Source organism: Typha latifolia, chromosome 11 (genome assembly GCF_019914945.1).
Source record: "Typha latifolia isolate L0001 chromosome 11, TyphaL0001v2, whole genome shotgun sequence".
Classification (NCBI taxonomy): Eukaryota; Viridiplantae; Streptophyta; class Magnoliopsida; order Poales; family Typhaceae; genus Typha; species Typha latifolia.
Window position 1 is genome coordinate 6,960,788 of NC_133096.1, and position 18,741 is coordinate 6,979,528.

The 18,741-nt window shown below is 35.5% G+C and overlaps 3 protein-coding genes across 4 annotated transcripts; 2 read left to right on the forward strand and 1 right to left on the reverse strand.

The window, feature by feature from the left end:
• Positions 1-238: 238 nt before the first annotated feature.
• LOC140797595 (3-oxoacyl-[acyl-carrier-protein] reductase 4-like) lies at positions 239-5,857 on the forward strand. Its single transcript, XM_073151174.1, has 11 exons — positions 239-573; positions 1,438-1,580; positions 2,352-2,405; positions 3,876-3,956; positions 4,059-4,104; positions 4,180-4,274; positions 4,364-4,396; positions 4,651-4,785; positions 4,865-4,958; positions 5,329-5,411; positions 5,594-5,857. Exons 1-11 carry the CDS (start codon positions 402-404, stop codon positions 5,624-5,626), a joined length of 969 nt encoding a protein of 322 aa, XP_073007275.1. The 5' UTR covers positions 239-401; the 3' UTR covers positions 5,627-5,857.
• Positions 5,858-6,962: 1,105 nt separating this feature from the next.
• LOC140797596 (wound-induced basic protein) lies at positions 6,963-9,921 on the forward strand. The gene is made up of 2 exons (XM_073151175.1): positions 6,963-7,108; positions 9,545-9,921. Exons 1-2 carry the CDS (start codon positions 7,038-7,040, stop codon positions 9,615-9,617), a joined length of 144 nt encoding a protein of 47 aa, XP_073007276.1. The 5' UTR covers positions 6,963-7,037; the 3' UTR covers positions 9,618-9,921.
• Positions 9,922-10,330: 409 nt separating this feature from the next.
• Positions 10,331-16,990, reverse strand: LOC140797594 (probable magnesium transporter NIPA2). 2 transcript variants are annotated; one of them, XR_012110689.1, is made up of 10 exons: positions 16,777-16,910; positions 16,476-16,662; positions 16,260-16,316; positions 12,865-12,955; positions 12,630-12,790; positions 12,282-12,409; positions 12,068-12,205; positions 11,757-11,849; positions 10,696-10,911; positions 10,497-10,607 (listed from the first exon to the last, which is right to left on the reverse strand). XR_012110689.1 is itself a non-coding variant. In XM_073151172.1 (9 exons), exons 2-9 carry the CDS (start codon positions 16,600-16,602, stop codon positions 10,753-10,755), a joined length of 954 nt encoding a protein of 317 aa, XP_073007273.1. In that variant the 5' UTR covers positions 16,603-16,662; positions 16,777-16,990; the 3' UTR covers positions 10,331-10,752. The 2 variants fall into 2 exon arrangements, 1 of the variants encoding a protein (XP_073007273.1); XM_073151172.1 differs by having other exon boundaries at positions 10,331-10,911; positions 16,777-16,990.
• Positions 16,991-18,741: the final 1,751 nt, after the last annotated feature.

The window sequence follows — 18,741 nt, forward strand, 5'->3', positions numbered from 1 at the left end:
AATAGTAAAAAGAAAAAAGAAAAACTTCAACTTGCACTGCTATTAATCTACCTCCGACCAAATCCAAACCAACCCCAGAAGCGGATCGACGTTTCACGATCCAATCCGACCCATCTACCAAAGTGCGGGGTCGGCTACCTCATAACGGATCCGGATCAGCCTTATCGCGCACCCTACCTCCACGGCTCCACCCGCAAACCCGCTTTTCTTCGTTTGCTCCGCCCCCCCCCCCCCTCTCCCCTCTCTCTTCGGAGCTTACAAAGAAACCGAAACCTCCCGCCCCTACTGGACCTCCCTCTCTATATACATATATACATTTCTCTCTGGCGATCTTCCAATCCTATCACTCTCTCTCTTCTCCTTCCTCCTCCACCTTCCTTCGTTTTCTCTCGAGATCTCTCATGGCCGCATCTGTCGCCTTCAACCCTTCCTCCATCTACGTGTCGAGAGCCGTTGCTGCTCCTCGGCGGCTGGCGCCACTCGTCGCCTCATCGGTCGCCGGCGGATTCGCTGCGCGGTCGCTAACCCTTCGATCCGGGTCCAGATCCGATAACCTCGTCGCCTTCTACTCCGGTAATCATTTCTCTCTGCTCCTGCTACTACCGATGTTGGAGTTAGTACTGTCTTCCTCTGGTAAAAAGAATTGATTTTAGGTTGTGGCTCTGAACTGAGAAGAGGAATTAGATGATGTCATTATATATTTTTTTTACTGTTTTTGAATGTGGAGCTAATATTTGGATGAACTGTGGATCAAGATGCTACTTTGGGAGTACTTGGTTGCGAAAAGTGGAATAATCTTGGATACTACGTACTGCTTGGCAGCGAGGGATTGTAAAATTGGGTTAATCTACATCCAAAGCGCCTCTAGAGATAAATTTTCATTTAATTTTGCATCTTCGCTCCTTTCCGCTCTACTTTTTCTGGCGTAATCTATCTTTTAGAAATATGAAGCAGTATACTAGTACATTAAAATCCCAATATTTGCAACCAAACATTCCCTTGGGAAGTTTTTTGTTACGATGTGGGGCTACTTATAGTAATCTATACTTACGGAGGAGCCAGAACCCTCAACTTTGTTCCTTTCTCAGAGTACTGAGATATTTGCTGTTAATCCTTATTCTAAGCTGAAACAAATGTGTACGACATGAAGCAAAAATTTCGTCATTGGTATATGTTCTAATTAAAGGTGGTAGTTGTACTTAATATATCATCTTATTGCTTCATATGTCCCAATATTTCTTTTCTCCTAAGTTAAAAAAATGTCACAAGTTCGAAGATTAATATGGTCGCCAGAAGGTGCTTGAACCTTCTTGGGAGGGCAGTCGTTATGTCATGTTAGAAGCTATGATCAATATTCAGGAGTTATACGGCTTGTCCATATTTTTGTTACCACTACTGGTTAATATACTGTGGAATCTGTGGATATTACATTTGCAGGTGTAAGAACTCAGGTTGCAGCTGTCGAACAAGCAATCGTTGGAGATGCTCAAAATGTGCAAGCTCCAGTTGTTGTTGTTACTGGAGCCTCTAGAGGAATTGGAAGAGCCATAGCATTGTCTCTAGGCAAGGCTGGATGTAAGGTCTGTATCTCAGTGTCTCTAATACAGATATGTTTGAAGTTTTTTGTATATGAAATTCAGACGGCATGAAAAGGATATTTATTTGGTCATTTCTTGTCTTAATTGAGTAGTTTAAACAGTAAATGCTCAACTCTAGTCTTTGAAATCACCTATGAATTTGAATAGCAAATTGTTCAGGAACCTTGGATATTTCTTAACTTTTTGGGCACATGAAAAATGAAAATTGTGCATTTTGATGTCATAATATATTTGGGAAATATAAAAATATTTACAAGGTTATCCTGCTGTGGTATATAAAGGATTGAAAAAAAAAAATTTGAAGACTCAGACATGAGAATATTTGGAGCGCTTACTAGGAAAGTTGTTAGATAGAAAATCAACCAATTTTGATATTGTTCGTCTCTTAGAGGATGGAATAACATGAATGAGGCCTGTATCAAAGTCTTATATTGAGGGAGTTCAGAGTTATGGTCCATTCTTTTTCTGAATCAATCCTTGTGGTTGTCATATCCTTTTACATTATGAGCGCTAACAGTGAGCAGATACTGCAGAAGGAAATAAGTTTGATGGTTATCTTACGAGGGAAATTATGAAATATTTAACTGCTTGTCTGTTCTAAAATAATATGTCAAGTGTATTATGCTAATTTAGAATCTTTTGTATACTGGCTCTTATTTTGTGCTATTTGTTCTGTGGACCCCTTTTTCATGGTCAGAAAATCATATGACTTTTAATGTCTCCTAGTTGATAGTTCTCAGATTCTACTTTCAGGTCCTTGTCAATTATGCGAGGTCAGCCAAAGAAGCTGAAGAAGTCTCCAAAGAAGTGAGTGCAATCACCCTCTGTTTCTAGTAACTTATGGAAGTATCTTGTCTGTTCTAATGTTTCAGGTTATTTTCACTGTGTTAACCTTCATATGACAAGAATGGTTACATGAGACAATTGAAATAATTGATCACTCAGTATGTTTTCTTTCTTTTTTTAGTATGTTTTCTCGATATATGCCTGAAAGGTGCCTCAGATCTCAGGATATGCAATTCCCTTTAAAGAGTGAAGAAACTTTACATATTCAAATTCAACAGAAAAGGCAGATCTTTCGCAAATTTCCATCTTCCGTTATCTGATTCGATCATGTTCAATTTGGTTACATTTATTTGCCTTATGTCTTCTAGAGTCTGGAGTTCTCAGTTTATGATTGCAACCACCATTTACTTTCTTATCACATGAACCATGTTGCATGTTAAACAGTTAAAGCTTGTCTTGAATAATATATTGCATGTGAAATCCATCATTCTGTTCCAATTTCCTCTACAATAAATGACCATGAAGCCATCTATCCCAATTGGATAAAATATATAATTTGCACGGAGATATAAGTTTCAATTTGTGCATCTCCTTCTGTTTCATTTACAAATTTGACAGAAAATCTGCAAGATGTTAATATATTTATAAAAGGAAACAAATTCTTCCCAGAATAGCCGCTTCAAATGGATAGTCTTCTGCAAGCTCTCAGATGGTTCACACCTTGCAGGACATTTACACTACTATAATAGGAAAAATATAATGAATAATGCAAGATTTTGATGTTCTCAGTAAAATTCCTGTGTTGAAGAACGTGAGCATCCAACTGTTGATTTGATCTTGGATGTGTACAAGTGATTTGGCTTCGATGACCAGCATGCTTATTTAATTCCAACTCTCCTGTAATATCTGTCATGTACACCTTGACGCATAGGGTGTTCCCGAGATACTTTATGATCTAGTCATGAAGATCAAAACAAGGCCTGTATTTGAGCTTAATGTTATTGAATCTCAATCTTATTGGGCATTATTCACAGTTTCTTTGGTTCATTAAGTTGGTTCTCTATATCTGATTCTCTATACCTGAGGCCATTAGTTGCACAGTTGCACTACATTGCTATTCAACAATTTTGAACTTTCTCTATATGGAATTCTTTTAAAGGCTTGTTTATTTTTAATGAGGCTGAATATGTGTCCAGTTGTGAATGCAATAGCTGCAGTGTTTGTATATTGAGCTAACAGCTTGGTGCTTCATAAAATTTTGGCATCATAGTGCGCAGATCAGATTGATGATATAAGGCTACATAAAGCATATCTAATTTTGCACATAATACATAAATAGTTAAATAAATGCCAATACCAAGAGCTCTGTTCTACCTAAAAAAATTGCAAGGCTCAGTGGTTTAGAAATATTCGACCTTTGATTGGGTATTGAGGTTTTATTATCAGATCCAGAATGCTAGATCACGTGATTTTGTGTTTGCTTGGCTGCAGATTGAGGCATCTGGTGGTCAGGCCATTACCTTTGGAGGAGATGTTTCAAAAGAATCTGATGTGGAATCTATGGTGAAAACAGTGAGTCAAGTTCACTAAATGAATCCACTGATACTATATTTAATACTTGACTATTACTATTTTAGTTTGCATGCTGATATCATGGGTACATTGTTCTTGCAGGCAATTGATGCTTGGGGAACTGTTGACATATTAGTGAACAATGCAGGTCAGTGGGAATTAACTTCTCTATGTTCTGTTTCTTCGCCACCTTTTCTTTCTGAAACCTAAATGGTATTCTCAGGTATTACAAGGGACACATTATTAATGAGAATGAAGAAATCACAGTGGCAAGAAGTAATTGACCTAAATCTTACTGGTGTCTTCCTCTGTACTCAGGTGCTTATTCATATTCGTTAGCACTGTAAGTTAAATCTCTCTTGACCTTTGAAATGTTTCTCATCATAATTCAATATTATTTCTTACAGGCTGCAGCAAAGATAATGATGAAAAAGAAGAAGGTATGCTCAATGAATGTCTCCTTTGGTTTCAATTGATTCATAAACTGGACTGGTGAGATTTCCGATGTTAATTGGTTCAAACATGTGCATAGTTTTGTTTATTTTTTTCAAAATTCTCTTAGTAATGCTCTTGTTGGTGAGTGGATTAAGTATTTGAACTTGCAGTATAACCTACTAAACGCCAAAGATACTGTCATAAAATTACTCCATCTATTGTATCTTTTTATTGGTTTTTTTCTTACTCTTATTTGTAGGGTAGAATCATCAACATAGCATCAGTTGTTGGTCTTGTTGGCAATCCTGGTCAAGCTAATTATAGTGCTGCCAAGGCAGGAGTAATTGGATTTACGAAAAGCATTGCAAAAGAATATGCAAGCAGAAACATCAATGTGAGCTTATCTTTATGTGTATGTCAATGTACAACATCTTGTGATCCTGTGGTGCAACTTTAATATCATTTTGGCTTAGGTAAATGCTGTTGCTCCTGGATTTATTGCATCTGATATGACTTCCAAACTTGGAGAGGACCTCGAGAAGAAAATCTTGGAGAATATCCCATTAGGTATGCACGTTGTACAATTTCATCCTTTTAGTGGCCATCTAGAATATCAGCTGATACTTTTGTTAGCCTTTTATAAACACACAATTTTATTTGGAAAAGCGATAGCAAAGTTAAAAGGAATTGACCCGTCAAGCTTTTCCCTGAGATAACTGACCTTGAACAGACCCAGAACAGGAGGAACTTGAACCTTTTATGTGAAATAATCTCTTCTAATATGTTGGTGTTATCCAGCTGAGCAGGGGATGTCTTTGATATTAAAAGTTCTCTTCCATGCTAAATTTTGCTTTTATTATAACTGCCCGATACAAGAGAAGTCGAGAAAGGAGAAGATCTGATATGAAATTAATTAGATAACGTATACAATGTTCAGGGAGGTATGGTCAGCCAGAAGAAGTAGCTGGACTAGTGGAGTTCTTGGCCCTTAATCCTGCAGCAAGTTACATAACTGGACAGGTACAACTATTTACTTTATTAGTTTCAATTTAGAGTTTTCATGAAAGCTGATCATATGAGGGGGTGTGATTGTCGTATCTTGCCTTTCCACCATACTCTTTCCTTTTTGTTTTCTACTTTGCTTGGGCGTTCTTAATGATCCTTGAGGAAGTCTTGATGTACTTCCATTGATAATAACGCAGGTGTTCACCATTGATGGTGGGATGGTGATGTAAAGCTTGAGATGAGTTTTTCCTTTGACACAGTAAGTATTAGGCATTGAGCCTCCAATAGGTATTGTGGTAGTTTCCGCTCTTCTGAGTCTTTGCGATTGTTGTACTAACAAATTGTTCTAGTTTATCTAAATTCAGCTTATTGTTGTTCTGTTTTCCTTTTCCTTTTGTTTTCTTGGGTTAATGCATGTCAGAACAGAAAATATGGTAGTAATTGGATAATGTTATTGTCAATTCTCGTGTAAATTTATTGTGTTTGATTACCCATCAAACCCCACTTTAGTAGTGGACTTGTAGGGGAACTAAGCATTAATTAGGCTTCTTCTCCAGGACACATGGTGAATGAATCTTTGAGTGAGTTTTCCGGATGCAGGAATTTCGGCTTTGGATACTCCGCTGCTTATTTTCCTAATAAAAAGAGAAAATAATATTAAACATCTGCATTCGATAACATAACTGTCTTAAGATTCCAAAAGTTAGGCACCACTAAATTCCAATAATTTGAGTATTACAGCCCTCGATTTTATCCTAAACTGTAAGATATGGGTTGACATTTCCCTTGACATCTGAATTCGCGTTGGCCCTTGTAGATATCGGTTTAGTAATGTCGATCAAGTCAATATCCGTTTGTATAGATTAAAAAATAAATAAAATTGAGTATCAATATCGGCTTTGAGTTTACGACCAAACTACTATTACAAAAAAAAAGAAGAAATTATGCAAATATTCCGAAATTATTATAACTATTGTCAGTTCAGCATCTGTGACAGCAATTCTTAGTAAGATTTATCAATTCCACTAAGATATTAAAACTTAATTTTTGTGAAGAAAATGTTTTGTGAGTGCTTCAGGTGTGAATCCGATGTTTAATGATTCAATTCTGTGGTTCGTAGTCTCCGCAGCGTGCTTAGCTCCAAAACACAAAACTAATACCAAAACAAAAGCTCTATAACTTCTTTCTCCATCTTCGACAAGAGAAAAGGTAAATAAATAACTCCATGGTCTATTTAGAACGATTTAGGAAGAGGAAGAGCGATTTATTAAGAGTTGTTCTCACTTCGTATAGAAAAAAATAGTACTAAAAATATAATATTTTACTACATATTTATTTCAAAGTAGTTTGATATGTTCTTACCCTTAATCAATTTTTATTTGTTTCTTAATGAAATCCTGAGGCTCCTGGGGTATCAGGAAAGGTGAAGTGGATGTGAATATGGTTTCGCTTCTATCCAATCCGTATCGGATCGGATCCGTTTTCTCCTCTGGATCCGATCCAATCCGTATCGGGTCCGTTTCTTCGTCTGGGTCGGTTACCGGGATACATATTAACATATACAACCCTGACTCTCTTTAGCCGCCTCTTTTTCCTCCGTAGCGCTTCGTCTCCCTTGCGAAAACCCTAGCGGCCGGCACGATGATCTACGACGTCAACTCTCCTCTCTTCCGCTCCTTCCTCAGCCAGAAGGGCGGTGCGTCCGACAAGAGGTATTCCTCTTTCTGAACGCTTCTTTCTGTTTGATGCCCGGTTTTGCCTCCATGACTCCAAACCCTAAGGATTGGCTCTCGTTGCTATGTGCCAGTTCTTCTGGATTGTGATGTCTAGGATATACTTTCCGTTCGCCGATCGATCTTGGAGATTTTGTGGATTTTGAGTTTGCTTTATGATGTTGCTTGATTTGCAAGCTGAGCTATGTTAGAGTGGATCAAAATCTTGACACTCCAATTCAAGCAAAGCAAAAGAAAAAACAAAAAGAAAAAGAAAAAGAAAAGAATTTCATTGAGGGAGAATAACAAAAGAGAAAAAAGAACAGGAAAGAAAGAAGAAAGGAAGGAGACAGACAATGAGGATGTATTGCTAGGCTTCTTGTTTGTGATTAAGATCAAACGACGGGAAGGAGAAGATATATTCAAGTTTATATTTCAGAGTAGAATATGATCTACTTAAATAAGTGATATTTTTTTAAAGGTGTTCAGCCATGTGATCACGTAAAACATTGACTATTCAAATCACCATATAAGATCGCCATAAGTTCTAAGATTATGTTCAGAATTTAATTGAAGAACCTTAGCGAAGATACTCTATTTTGAATCATGTGATAAGCCCAAACGATACATCCACAGGATGTAGATCATTTTATTTCATGTATAATATTGTAAATTGCTAGCTTACTGTCTTGGATTAACTTGCCTGAATATATAAACATTTAATTTGTTTAAGAGATGACATTTTATTGGAAAGGTTTGAAAAATATGATGATAATTCTGTGTATTTTTATGTAAAAGGTTATCTATTTATGTCTTTTTATTTGTTGAATAAATAAGCTAAGTATGATATTTTATAATTTTTGCTATGTATCTGTAGAAAAGTACAAATATCTTTGGTCACACGAGCCTCCTATGAACAAGAAATTCTTTTCTAATCATTTAAGTGTTTCTTTGTTGCTGTTGTTGTCAAATCTTGAAGTTTCAGTTTCAGTTTTGACCCTAAGAAAAATGAATATTGTAGGTTGAATAGAATGGTTTTAGCCTATTGAGGTCCAACATATATATCGAAATAAGATATGTTGATAGTTTGGGCCTTAAACAATGGAGTTTCGGCTTTATTTTTTATTAAGTTTTAGCCATATATGTTCCATTGCAAGTGAAACTTCTAACTTTAGTTGTCATTGTTCTGCCGAAATTGAGGCATGTCAAATAATATTTGCCTCTTAAAACAAAGCAGCTAAGGCTGCTATGCACATGGTATTGGTTATTTTTATTAAGCCATAAATTTGTGATGTAATTTTAGGGCTGTCAAAAAAGCTCATTGGCTCGTGAGCTCGGCTCGTTTAGAGCTCAAGAGCACGAGCCAAGCCAAGTTGAGTTTTTTAGCTTGAAAACTCAATCAAGCTGAGTCGAATCGGAGTTAGCTCGCTCGAGCTTGGTTCGAATTAGCTTGAAATATATATGATTATATTAGTTTTGTTCATTTATCTAAAGTTATTCTAGCACAATTGCTAAGAATGCCTTTATCCTTACCCATGACCCAAGTTCGAATCCTAGTTGCTACATATTTCAAGGTAGTGTGTTAAATTTTTTAAATGAAGTTTGACTTTAGTTCCATATTGGATGTGAACAAAATTAAAGTGGCCTTTATATATAATCTCTTAGATCATTAAAACATGTTCTCTCAAAATAAAATAATACTTAATATTTTGGAAACCAGACACTCGTGCTGGGCCAAGCTTCTATTAACTAGCTCATCTCAAGCTTGAGCTCAAGCCGAGCTGGAGTAATCTCCATTTAGAGCTGAGCCAAGCTGAACTCAGCTCACTCGAACTCAGCTCGTTTACACCCCTATATAGTTCTTTACGTGCCATATATTTTTAGATGAATCTTGGTAGAATCATCTTCAGCCCCAGACTGTATCATATTCTTGGACCTCTGCTTAAACTAGTATCAAGAAATTGTTCAGTATTGCTAGATGAACCTACTATTTGCATCAAAATGTATTTTCATACCCGCAAAAGAAAATAGTCTGTTTAGCGACAATGGTCGAGAAGATGGCACATGGGCCACCTTATGCCTATAGAAGTGGATGGAAACCCAGTGAATAAACCTTTGATTGATCAAGCTTGAGTGGATAAAGGCTCAACATATATATGAATATATTAAATGTGAAGAAATACATAATAAATAATGTTAAACCATGTCACTGTTTGTGCTGTTTTTGTAAGATTATTTATTTTGTATATACTTTTATGCTAATAGTTCAACTTCAGAGTCCTGAAATTATTACCAGATTTCCTGGTCAAATCCAGGTCTTGTCATTTATGGCATTGCCAAAACACGCATGTAGATCAGCTTACTTATTTATGTTACGGATATTTCATTGCTAGTTTTGAATTTTTATGCGATCTATGTCATTCTTTCTGGAAACAGGAAATCGGAGGAACAAAAGCCGAAGGAGCAGAGGCCCAAGGCCAGTGAAAACAAGCCTGTGATGACGGAATGATCTCTATTTGATCACATATGCTTAGATAACGATGACAACTGCTATGCATGCGAATGAGCACTCTTTAGTTCTCCCAGTCTGTTGGAAGCATTGTATTTTTCTTAAAAGTGAGATGTATTTCTAACATATGGGATGGATTTAGACTTGAAATGCCCTTGGCATATGATTACTGGTTTCAATGCTTTTTTTTTTATCTGGATGTAGACTTGAACATGATTCGTGCAGCTCTGGGATCTTTATCTGCCATATGAAAGTGAGGTGCCTACTCTAAGCTTAATTGCTGATGAGTGGTTCTGATCCATAATTTCTTCATGTCCTTATTTACCGTTCCGATTTATATTATGTTTTTAGAAGCTGATTTATATTACATCTTAGCTTCTAAAAGAACCCATAGATATTGGTATACTTCAGGCAAACCGGTCTTAGAGAAGTGGTTACGGTACGACAGTGATTGTTTCCCAAGTAAATTAGCTTGCTAAGCAATTTCTTGTTTATTTGGAATTCTCGTGGGTGAGTAATTTTAGGGAATTGCAGTGATGGAATATTCTGAAAAATCCGACCAAATCTCTCTACATCTTCACTTGGTTACTAATAATCTCTGATTAAATACTAGCATGAGAACTGAGCACAGAAGAAACTTACGAGTTCCATCTCTTCTTCATGCCAAAGATTATTCCGGGTAATGATTCATATTGTCATGCTCTTGGTTTTACTAAAACATAAAAGGACGCCTTTCAAATTATATGAGATGCGAATAAGAAGCTAACTAGCAATCCATAAAGTCTATGACATGTTCACCGAGTCACTCATCGTAATAGTTTACTACAAGCTTTATATACATCAGTTCTAATTATTAAATAAAGAATGTGATTAGTATGTCATCCTCTCAAGGTTCTGTCTTGAAGGGTGGTGGCTGGAAATTTGGCAGCATCAGCAAGACGAAACGGTTTCATCGCGAGAAATGTGACGAACCAAAAATTGTAGCTTCACCTGTACACAGATCGTGCAGTAAAATCTAACTCAAGATCCTCAATGTCTTAAAAAGAGTGAACTTTCAGAGGTATTCGTGGTATCAAACCCCATAAAATTTTCCTCAGCTCGATAATGGAAATTGTGAACTTATAGGTATCAATATTTAATGGCTCGGACGATCAGACTCTGGTAGAATACTTGGCTCTGTGTTTGGAGAAATTCCCATGTCTTTGGTCTTGTGGAGTAGGAAAGTTCCTGAGATAATGGTAACAAAACCACACAGTTCTGTTGCAATCTGCGATGCATTCTGAGAGTCCCAATCCTGGAATCAAAACAATAGAGCGTACTTATTATCTTAATTAACATGAGGAATTCAAATTGAGGGTTGATGGAAGGAAAGTGCATGTATAGTTAATACTTGACAGAAGTAATCTGTAAGTAAAAAGGCTGAACTTGCTGGTTATTGTAATTAACATAAGGAGCTTAAATTGATGGTAAGAGCAGAAGCTGGGCCCAGAAAAGGCTTTGGCTAGAGTGCTAATCTTGTGACACCTAGCATGTTATTTAGAAATATTTTTAACCAGTGACCACCCTATTTCCATCAGACAATATATGTCTGGGCAAAACTAAGCACAAATTGCCCCTGCTTGGACCTTTGACACCCCTAACATATACGCTTGGACAAAAGATGATAGCACTTCTAATAGTTGATAATCCAAATGATGAAATAAAAGCTAAGACTTGCAAATGCCAAAGCAAGAAGAGCTAAAGATTCAATATGTACATGCTAAAGACAATCAAAATTGTATATTAGACTGGGTTGTCATAACAATACATGAAGGAGCCCATATATGAAGGAGCCTCGTGTGGGACACCCTTAATTTTCTGGAAATGGTATCTAGGAGAAGTATTTAACAACTTGGTGTGGAATTTAAATTATATATGACCATCTGGTACATATAAGCATGGATGTGGCTAGGATAAAGAAGCACTAAGCATAGAAAAAACAAAGTAATAGAAGGCGTTAACACACTTGCACACATCCAGGGGAACAACACTCAGGATTCACACTTATTTGGTGCTGTCTCGCTGAGTAGGAAAAGGAAATTGCAACTTGCATCTAACATAAAGGAATTGAAAGAAAATATTTTTTGTATAGTATGTCACCTTAAACATGATCATGCTAGCAAAAATAGTGAGAATAGTGAACATCACATAGTAGACGGGAGATACCACAGCTGTATTGAACGTGTCCAAAGCCTGCACATTGCAGCAATCATTAAAAAACCTTCTCAAAATATTGTTATCAATTTTATAAGAACCAAGCAGCAAGAGAATTCAACTAAAAGAAACTTATGATAGTAATTTTGTCTTCATTAGTATTGCAGTTACATATAGTAGCAGCAAACAGGCTGTGTGACATTTTGCTTCTAGAACTTCTAAATTTCTAATTAATGACAACGTATCGCTATGTATACCTTGTTAAGGTAGTTCAGCTGCACGAGACAAAAAATGATGACAACAGCTATGAAAAACCAAGTCTGAACATATACAAATTGATTCATTCCAGAAAAGGACAGCTTTAAAGCGATGCCTACTGCTTTCACGCTCATGACCTGTATAAATGAACATTTAGAACTATGCATTAATCATGTCTTGACCATATTTTCTCCCAAAATGTTTTATACATACCGTGAGAGAACCCATCAGTGAACAAATCCCGATATATATAATCATCTGCCTTTGTCCATAAAGTGGAACAAACCGGATAATTAGAACAATAGCTACAACCACAACCACACAAGAATAGACAATGAAACCTGTTGACGGAAGATTATCAATTTGGGATTTGATAATTAAAATCAAAGACAATGTAAGAAAAGAAAACATAATAAGAAAAAAAAATTAATGGCTTAAAAAAACCCAATCTTCTGTCAATAAAGCTAAGAAAACTGAAAATTAATACATGAAAGAAATAGTTAAATTCATATACAGACATTTGAGAAACATCAAATGATATGTAGCATTTGTCAGAAATACCTGGTTGAGTTGCAAGATGCCACACTTCCTTTACTGATTCAATCTCTCTCTCTTTTGGGGCATGCAAAACTATAGTTGTGGAACCCACAACACAAAGAATGCAGCCGAGGATACCAAATATATGCAATTTTTCTTTCAATATAAAGTGAGCAAGTACTGCACTGTATCAATGGAAGAATTAGTAGAGAGAAATTAATACTAATAGCATATCCAAAATCCTAAGTACAATTATTACCTCACAATTATGCTCAGAGCTCCCAAAGGAGTAACAAGTATTGCTGGAGCAAATGCGTAGGCAGCAAAATTAGCTACTTCTCCAACAATCACTAGAAGAGAATGAAATAAATTTAGTGAGAACATCACATATTTCAGTACGAAAGAGTTTGGACATCAAAAGTTCTAAGAATGTTATTAGAATGACCATGAAAAAAAAAACAGTGACGTACATTTTACCGTTCTGTTCTTATGTCCAAAATCACTTTACCCCTGTACTCATCAGCATTTTTCACTACTACTTAAAATCCCTTTTATCAGCCTCATTGACTAACCTAGGAGATAGACACTTCCCAAGTTTGCACAGGGTAATGGAGGTTTAAGGACTTCCTGTTTGTCTTTAGAGAGGTGCAATCTAGGATTTCTAAAATTTCTAAGAGTTCTCCTGGCATGTCCAACAAACCAACTTTTTGTTATTTAAAAGTAAAAAATAAACCAGAAACTAAAATAGTTTTCACAATGAACATCCCCTAAACTTTTTCTAGTTCAACTTTTCAAAGTTAAGGTAGTTTACTCAACATGATAGGAATCACCAATTGGCTACTTTAGTGGGCTTGTATACATTTGACAGAAAAGGAACTTATGCTATAGGAAGGTTTAGTTTGAGAGAAGAACTGGTTTGAATCTCCTATATAGGATTGGATCACATTATACTAATCCTTGCAAGCACCTAGTCTGTGTCGCCCTACAATAGGATAGTATCACATTACATTGACCTTATAGGCAGTGAAATTCACCTTGTTTTTTATGACATTTTAACCAATGTGTTCTGATGGGGTCATATCATAATCAGTATTTTTCACTGCTAATAAAAAAAAAACTGTTTTTCCAGCTTCATTATCCAAGGGGGTTGAGCCTCCCAAACACACTGGGAGCATCAAATATTTAGGGTTTTCATGCTCCAAGGTTCTTACAAAGGTGAGATCTATATGACTTCTGAGAGTCCCATACTCAGGGCACACCTTATGTTCTTTTCTCTGTCTTTGTGACATTCTTAATTTTCTTCACAATGAACATAAACTATTGGCCAGAAAATATAAAATATTTTAAGCTCCTTAGTAATCTTGACACTAGCCTTCTTGCAACTCCTATCTTTCTCTCTACCTATCTCAAGATCAAGGTGTTTGTCATTACACAATGTGCTTAAAGGTTGTAGATGGTAATCGGGCAAACAAGGAACCACCTAATGCCTAGGTGGTAGGTAGATGACTAGGTGCGCGCACCCATAAATCAAGGCAGTTCAAAACTAAACAAATAAAATAAGCTATGAAACACAGACACTTCAAATAGCATGCCGTGTCCGTGTCCGACACTTGTCGGACACTCATTGGACACGTGTCGGATACTTCTACGACATACCCCATATTTAAAAAATTATAGAATAAATTCGGACACTCCTTAGACACTTTTAGACGAAGTGTCGAACACTCATTGGACACGTGTCAGATACTTCTACGACATACCCCATATTTAAAAAATTATAGAATAAATTCGGACACTCCTTAGATACTTTTAGACACTCTTAAGAAACTTTTTGGATATAAGATTTATCATATACTATAAATGTTGATAACATAAATTATCGATTTTAGAAAATTTCTACATATGCTATAGAAATATAATGCAACAATCACAAGTTAGTACATACAAGAAAATTAATATTAATGCAAATTATTATAAAATCACAGATTCGCCTATGCCATCCACTGTAGTTAAGTAATGGTAGTTAGTTATTTATTCTCAGGTAGTTAGATATTTAGTCTTATGATATAGAATTGTATTATCACGTATTATCATTATCATTTTTGGCTTTGTACAATTGTATGCGTTTTGTTTTTATCTCATGAATAATTTATGCATGCTTGTGTATTTATACTATAAGTTTAGAAAAATATTTCTTTAAACGTATCGATAATATATATAATGCTTTTATTTATTTATTTTGCCATGTCCTAAACGTATCGTGTCCTGTTTTTTTAAGATTTGTCGTATCCCTGTGTCCGTATCGTGTTGTATCCGTGTCCCGTATCCGTGTCTGTCTTTCTTAGAAAATAAGTCATATGTAAAATAAAAATTAAAATTTTCATTATAGATCGATAAAATAAACTATCACAGTAATAGGCCATTAGAATCCACAAATCTAGCAACATGTAGACGAGTTTGAATTTTGAGTTTAACCTAAATACTAACAACATAATCAAAAGAAATGATTATTGTAAATTGCACTCATCAACTCTGTTATGAGAAAGAAGTAGTTTCTGATAGAAGCAATCAAGCAAACATCAGACATAGTTAGTGAATTTAAACTCGCCAACCATTTTTATGAGCATTTTCATATTTAGAAATAATATCAACATAACAAAAATTGGCACATAATAAATGTTGGTCTTCTACTGTCATAGGCATGATATGCACCTCATAACTTCTTTCAGAAAAAAGATAATACAGTTGTCTAGGAGCTCTGCGTGAGAAGACTTGGCCTATGTGGAGTTCTTAGTTTTAAACTCTTTTTCTCCAAATTGGATAAGGAGATAGAGCAAGCATTAAATGGCTATTCATAGCCGTCAAGGCTTGGGAGATGACAGCATACAGGGCAAAGTAGTATAGGTAGCGAGAGTGATGCATCCAATATGGCAAAGAGAAGTACAAAAGTAGAGTGAAGAGAAGATAAAGATCTCAGAGAGGAAGGAAACAAGAGGAGAGAAAATTAAGAGTTGTAGTTCACTGTTTTCGTCTCATTCTGTTTAATGCTTTCATAATTGTCCTGTCTCTGTCTCCATCTGCGAACATTCATGCGAGCTGCTTTTTTTGTCTTTTGCTTGGTCTATGGTGTCTACATTGGCCATAATGTCCAAACCGTGGTGTGTTGATCCTACATCAACCCTCCTCTTTTAGATTATTTCTAAAAATTCACTATTGATGTGTCCTCCAATCATCATGTACTGGTTTTGTACATACTAGATACTTGTGTATTACAGTTTGTATGCAATACTATATCTGAAAAAAAAAAAAATCAGCCTCAAATAATAATTGAAGTGATCTCAAGTAAGAATTACGTACCCAGGATGAGACTAGAGTGGTGTATTCTTGATCTTGCGTAGTAGATTTACTATGGCCCCAAGTTCTTTCCTCAGATTGAGAGTTTTCCATATAAATCTTCCTACTTTAACTTTAATCTTGTTTTATTTTGCATGAGATTGGATCGCATAGGCCATGAGCATTCATTCTAAATAATGCTATCATGTTGCACAGAACAAATAAAATAGAATAGAAACACATAATCCCTAACACTACCACACTATTCCCTGAACATCTCAAAATATATTCAAGGAGGTAAAGTTTCATCATCAAACTTACTAGTAATCATTCCAAGCCACCACAAAGGCTCATATAAATACGAAAAACCTCCAGAACCTGAAATAAAGTGAAACAAAAAGATCAAAGAAAAAAAGAAAAAGAAAAAGACACGTCTCAAGGGCTAGGTTCCTCGAAATCAATATGCGGCTAACATAGCAAAAGCTCATCTTTTTACCTTATATCAAGATCAGATGATAAAAGAGAAAAAGATCCAACCTGCTCTCGTTCCGGAAACCGCAGCCTTCTTCAAACCAATCTTCTTGATCACAAAGCTCGACCCAATGAAAGCGCTCGAAGATAGGGCCAAGGCGAAGCCCCGCACGTTGTCCTCCGACATCACCATGGCCGAGAGCGTAAAAGAGAACGAAACCCACCGAGAACTAAAACCCCCGAAACCCAATTCCTACACGGCAAAAATCCAAGATAAAACCGAATAAAAAGATCCAAAAACCCAATACCCATCTCGTTACGTTTCGAAACAAAAAAAAAAAAAAAAAGGCATAAAAGGAAGGTTAACCTCGGGTTCCTTGTTCTCGGGGCCTCCTCAAACGCATAACAAAATGACCGGGGAGACGAAAGGGAGACGATGGTTGCGAAGGCGAAGGGCGTTGGGCGGAGGACATGGCAGCTCGAGGGGAGAGAAGCGGAGAGGGGAGGACGAAGGAAGAGAGATGGGAGGTTGGGGGGGGCTTCTCAGAGCAACGGCATTTCCGTTACTTTGGGAGAGCCCCGGCCGCATGCGAACTCGTCCACAATTTATTGAGTCGTATACTTTATTTTTAATCAGAAACGTCCCCCATACCTTGTTGATGCGCTGGCATTAGAAGTTTAAAAAATATATTTCATTTTGCCATTTCTCGGTAAATTGGTCGATGTAACATATGAGTAGGCGTCAATGCATTGGTTATGCATGATCATAATCACAATCACCTATATGTATCAAATAATAATTACAAATATCTAATTCAGACATCGACTATTATACCTGAACCAAGCTTTATTTATTTATTTATTTATTTTTTGAGAGAAAGCTCGTAGGTATATTAATTCATTAACTTTCAAGAGTTATACCAATACAGTCTAATACATAAAGAAGAAAAAAAATAGAGCGGCGACTCTTTAACACAAGTTGTACATTCAACTTATAATAGTAAGTCTAGTAATTTAAAACAGAACATCAAACCAAGAATACAATACAATATTTTATCATGTTTTATAGTGCCAGAGTATCTTGTCTCTAATCATGGTGGATGAATTAATAGACATAGAATAGTATACCTACCTCATATCACCCTTAAAATATTTATCCTTACTAATTATAATTTTTATATATTAAGCTTTTATGGAACTTGTATATCACCCTTAAAATATTTATCCTTACTAATTATAATTTTTATATATTAAGCTTTTATGGAACTCTAGACGACATTACAAAGGAAGTTATGAATAACCCATGACACTAAGCACTCAAATCAGTAGGGTATAATAAATTGATAGCCACTGGGTATTTGCCTTTGATAAAGTTATAAATGTGAAACCTAAAATTGTGCTCATAAAGTTAAAATGTCGCATTCTGGCCTTGTGGGTCACACAAGGAATAAGTTTAATTTGCCCTTAAAAAATTAGTATCAAATATTTCGCTTGGCGGATTAATATACTTAAAAATAGGTATATATATATACATTAGAAAATTATAATTTACCCCACTTCACTCCTTGTGGTCTTATTTATTTCACTTTATTCCTTTATTGATTATATTTAAGCTAAAATTATTTCTCATCATATTTTACAGTTCACAAATCGAGCTAAAGATACTTCGACAAAATTATAGATAATTGGATCAACTTAATACCATCAAATTTTAGATAACAAATATATTAAATATATACAATTTTTAACTATATCTTTGTTATCTGAAATATAGTCGTTCTTAGTTTAGATGCATTATAAAATTTATCTAATTATTTATAATTTTATCTCTAATAAGTATTTTTAAATTTTATTTATAGATTAGTTAAATATAATAAAAAATAACAGTTTTAGCTTGAATATAATCATAAGGAGGTAAATAGTATACTATTTGGCAAATTGTCTTAATCCTCTATGCAGCTTTATTTCAATGGGAATCGCATCATTTTTTATGACCAAAGAGTAGTGGCGAATCTAGATAAATCAAGTACTGTATAAATGTCTCTAATATATATATATATATATATACATACAGTACAGCCTTATAGCTAAGAATGTTGCAGTTAGCTCCTGTGCCTTAAGCGAAGGACCAACATAATAATTAAGAACTATCAGGATTATTCAAAAGAAGATATGAATAATATACAAAGCTTGAAGCTGTATATAAAATATATCTTTCAAGAAGAACATACTATTTTATTTATTTATTTATTTATTTATAAATGAGTAGGTTTTTACTTTTTAGCTTCCAAGAATATACTACTCATCAATTTTCTAGCATGCAATCAAATGG

Bases quoted from the DNA above. Each gene is read 5' to 3' on its own strand.
- LOC140797595 (XM_073151174.1), top strand. From the start codon at position 402: ATGGCCGCATCTGTCGCCTTCAACCCTTCCTCCATCTACGTGTCGAGA. The intron at 1,581-2,351 runs GTCTGTATCTCA...TTCTACTTTCAG, and splicing joins TAGGCAAGGCTGGATGTAAG to GTCCTTGTCAATTATGCGAG. The intron at 5,412-5,593 runs GTACAACTATTT...ATAATAACGCAG, and splicing joins CAAGTTACATAACTGGACAG to GTGTTCACCATTGATGGTGG.
- LOC140797596 (XM_073151175.1), top strand. From the start codon at position 7,038: ATGATCTACGACGTCAACTCTCCTCTCTTCCGCTCCTTCCTCAGCCAG. The intron at 7,109-9,544 runs GTATTCCTCTTT...TTCTGGAAACAG, and splicing joins GGCGGTGCGTCCGACAAGAG to GAAATCGGAGGAACAAAAGC.
- LOC140797594 (XM_073151172.1), bottom strand. From the start codon at position 16,602: ATGGTGATGTCGGAGGACAACGTGCGGGGCTTCGCCTTGGCCCTATCT. The intron at 16,317-16,475 runs GTTGGATCTTTT...ACTTTATTTCAG, and splicing joins GGTTTCCGGAACGAGAGCAG to GTTCTGGAGGTTTTTCGTAT. The intron at 10,912-11,756 runs GTGACATACTAT...TTTTGATTCCAG, and splicing joins CTAGCATGATCATGTTTAAG to GATTGGGACTCTCAGAATGC.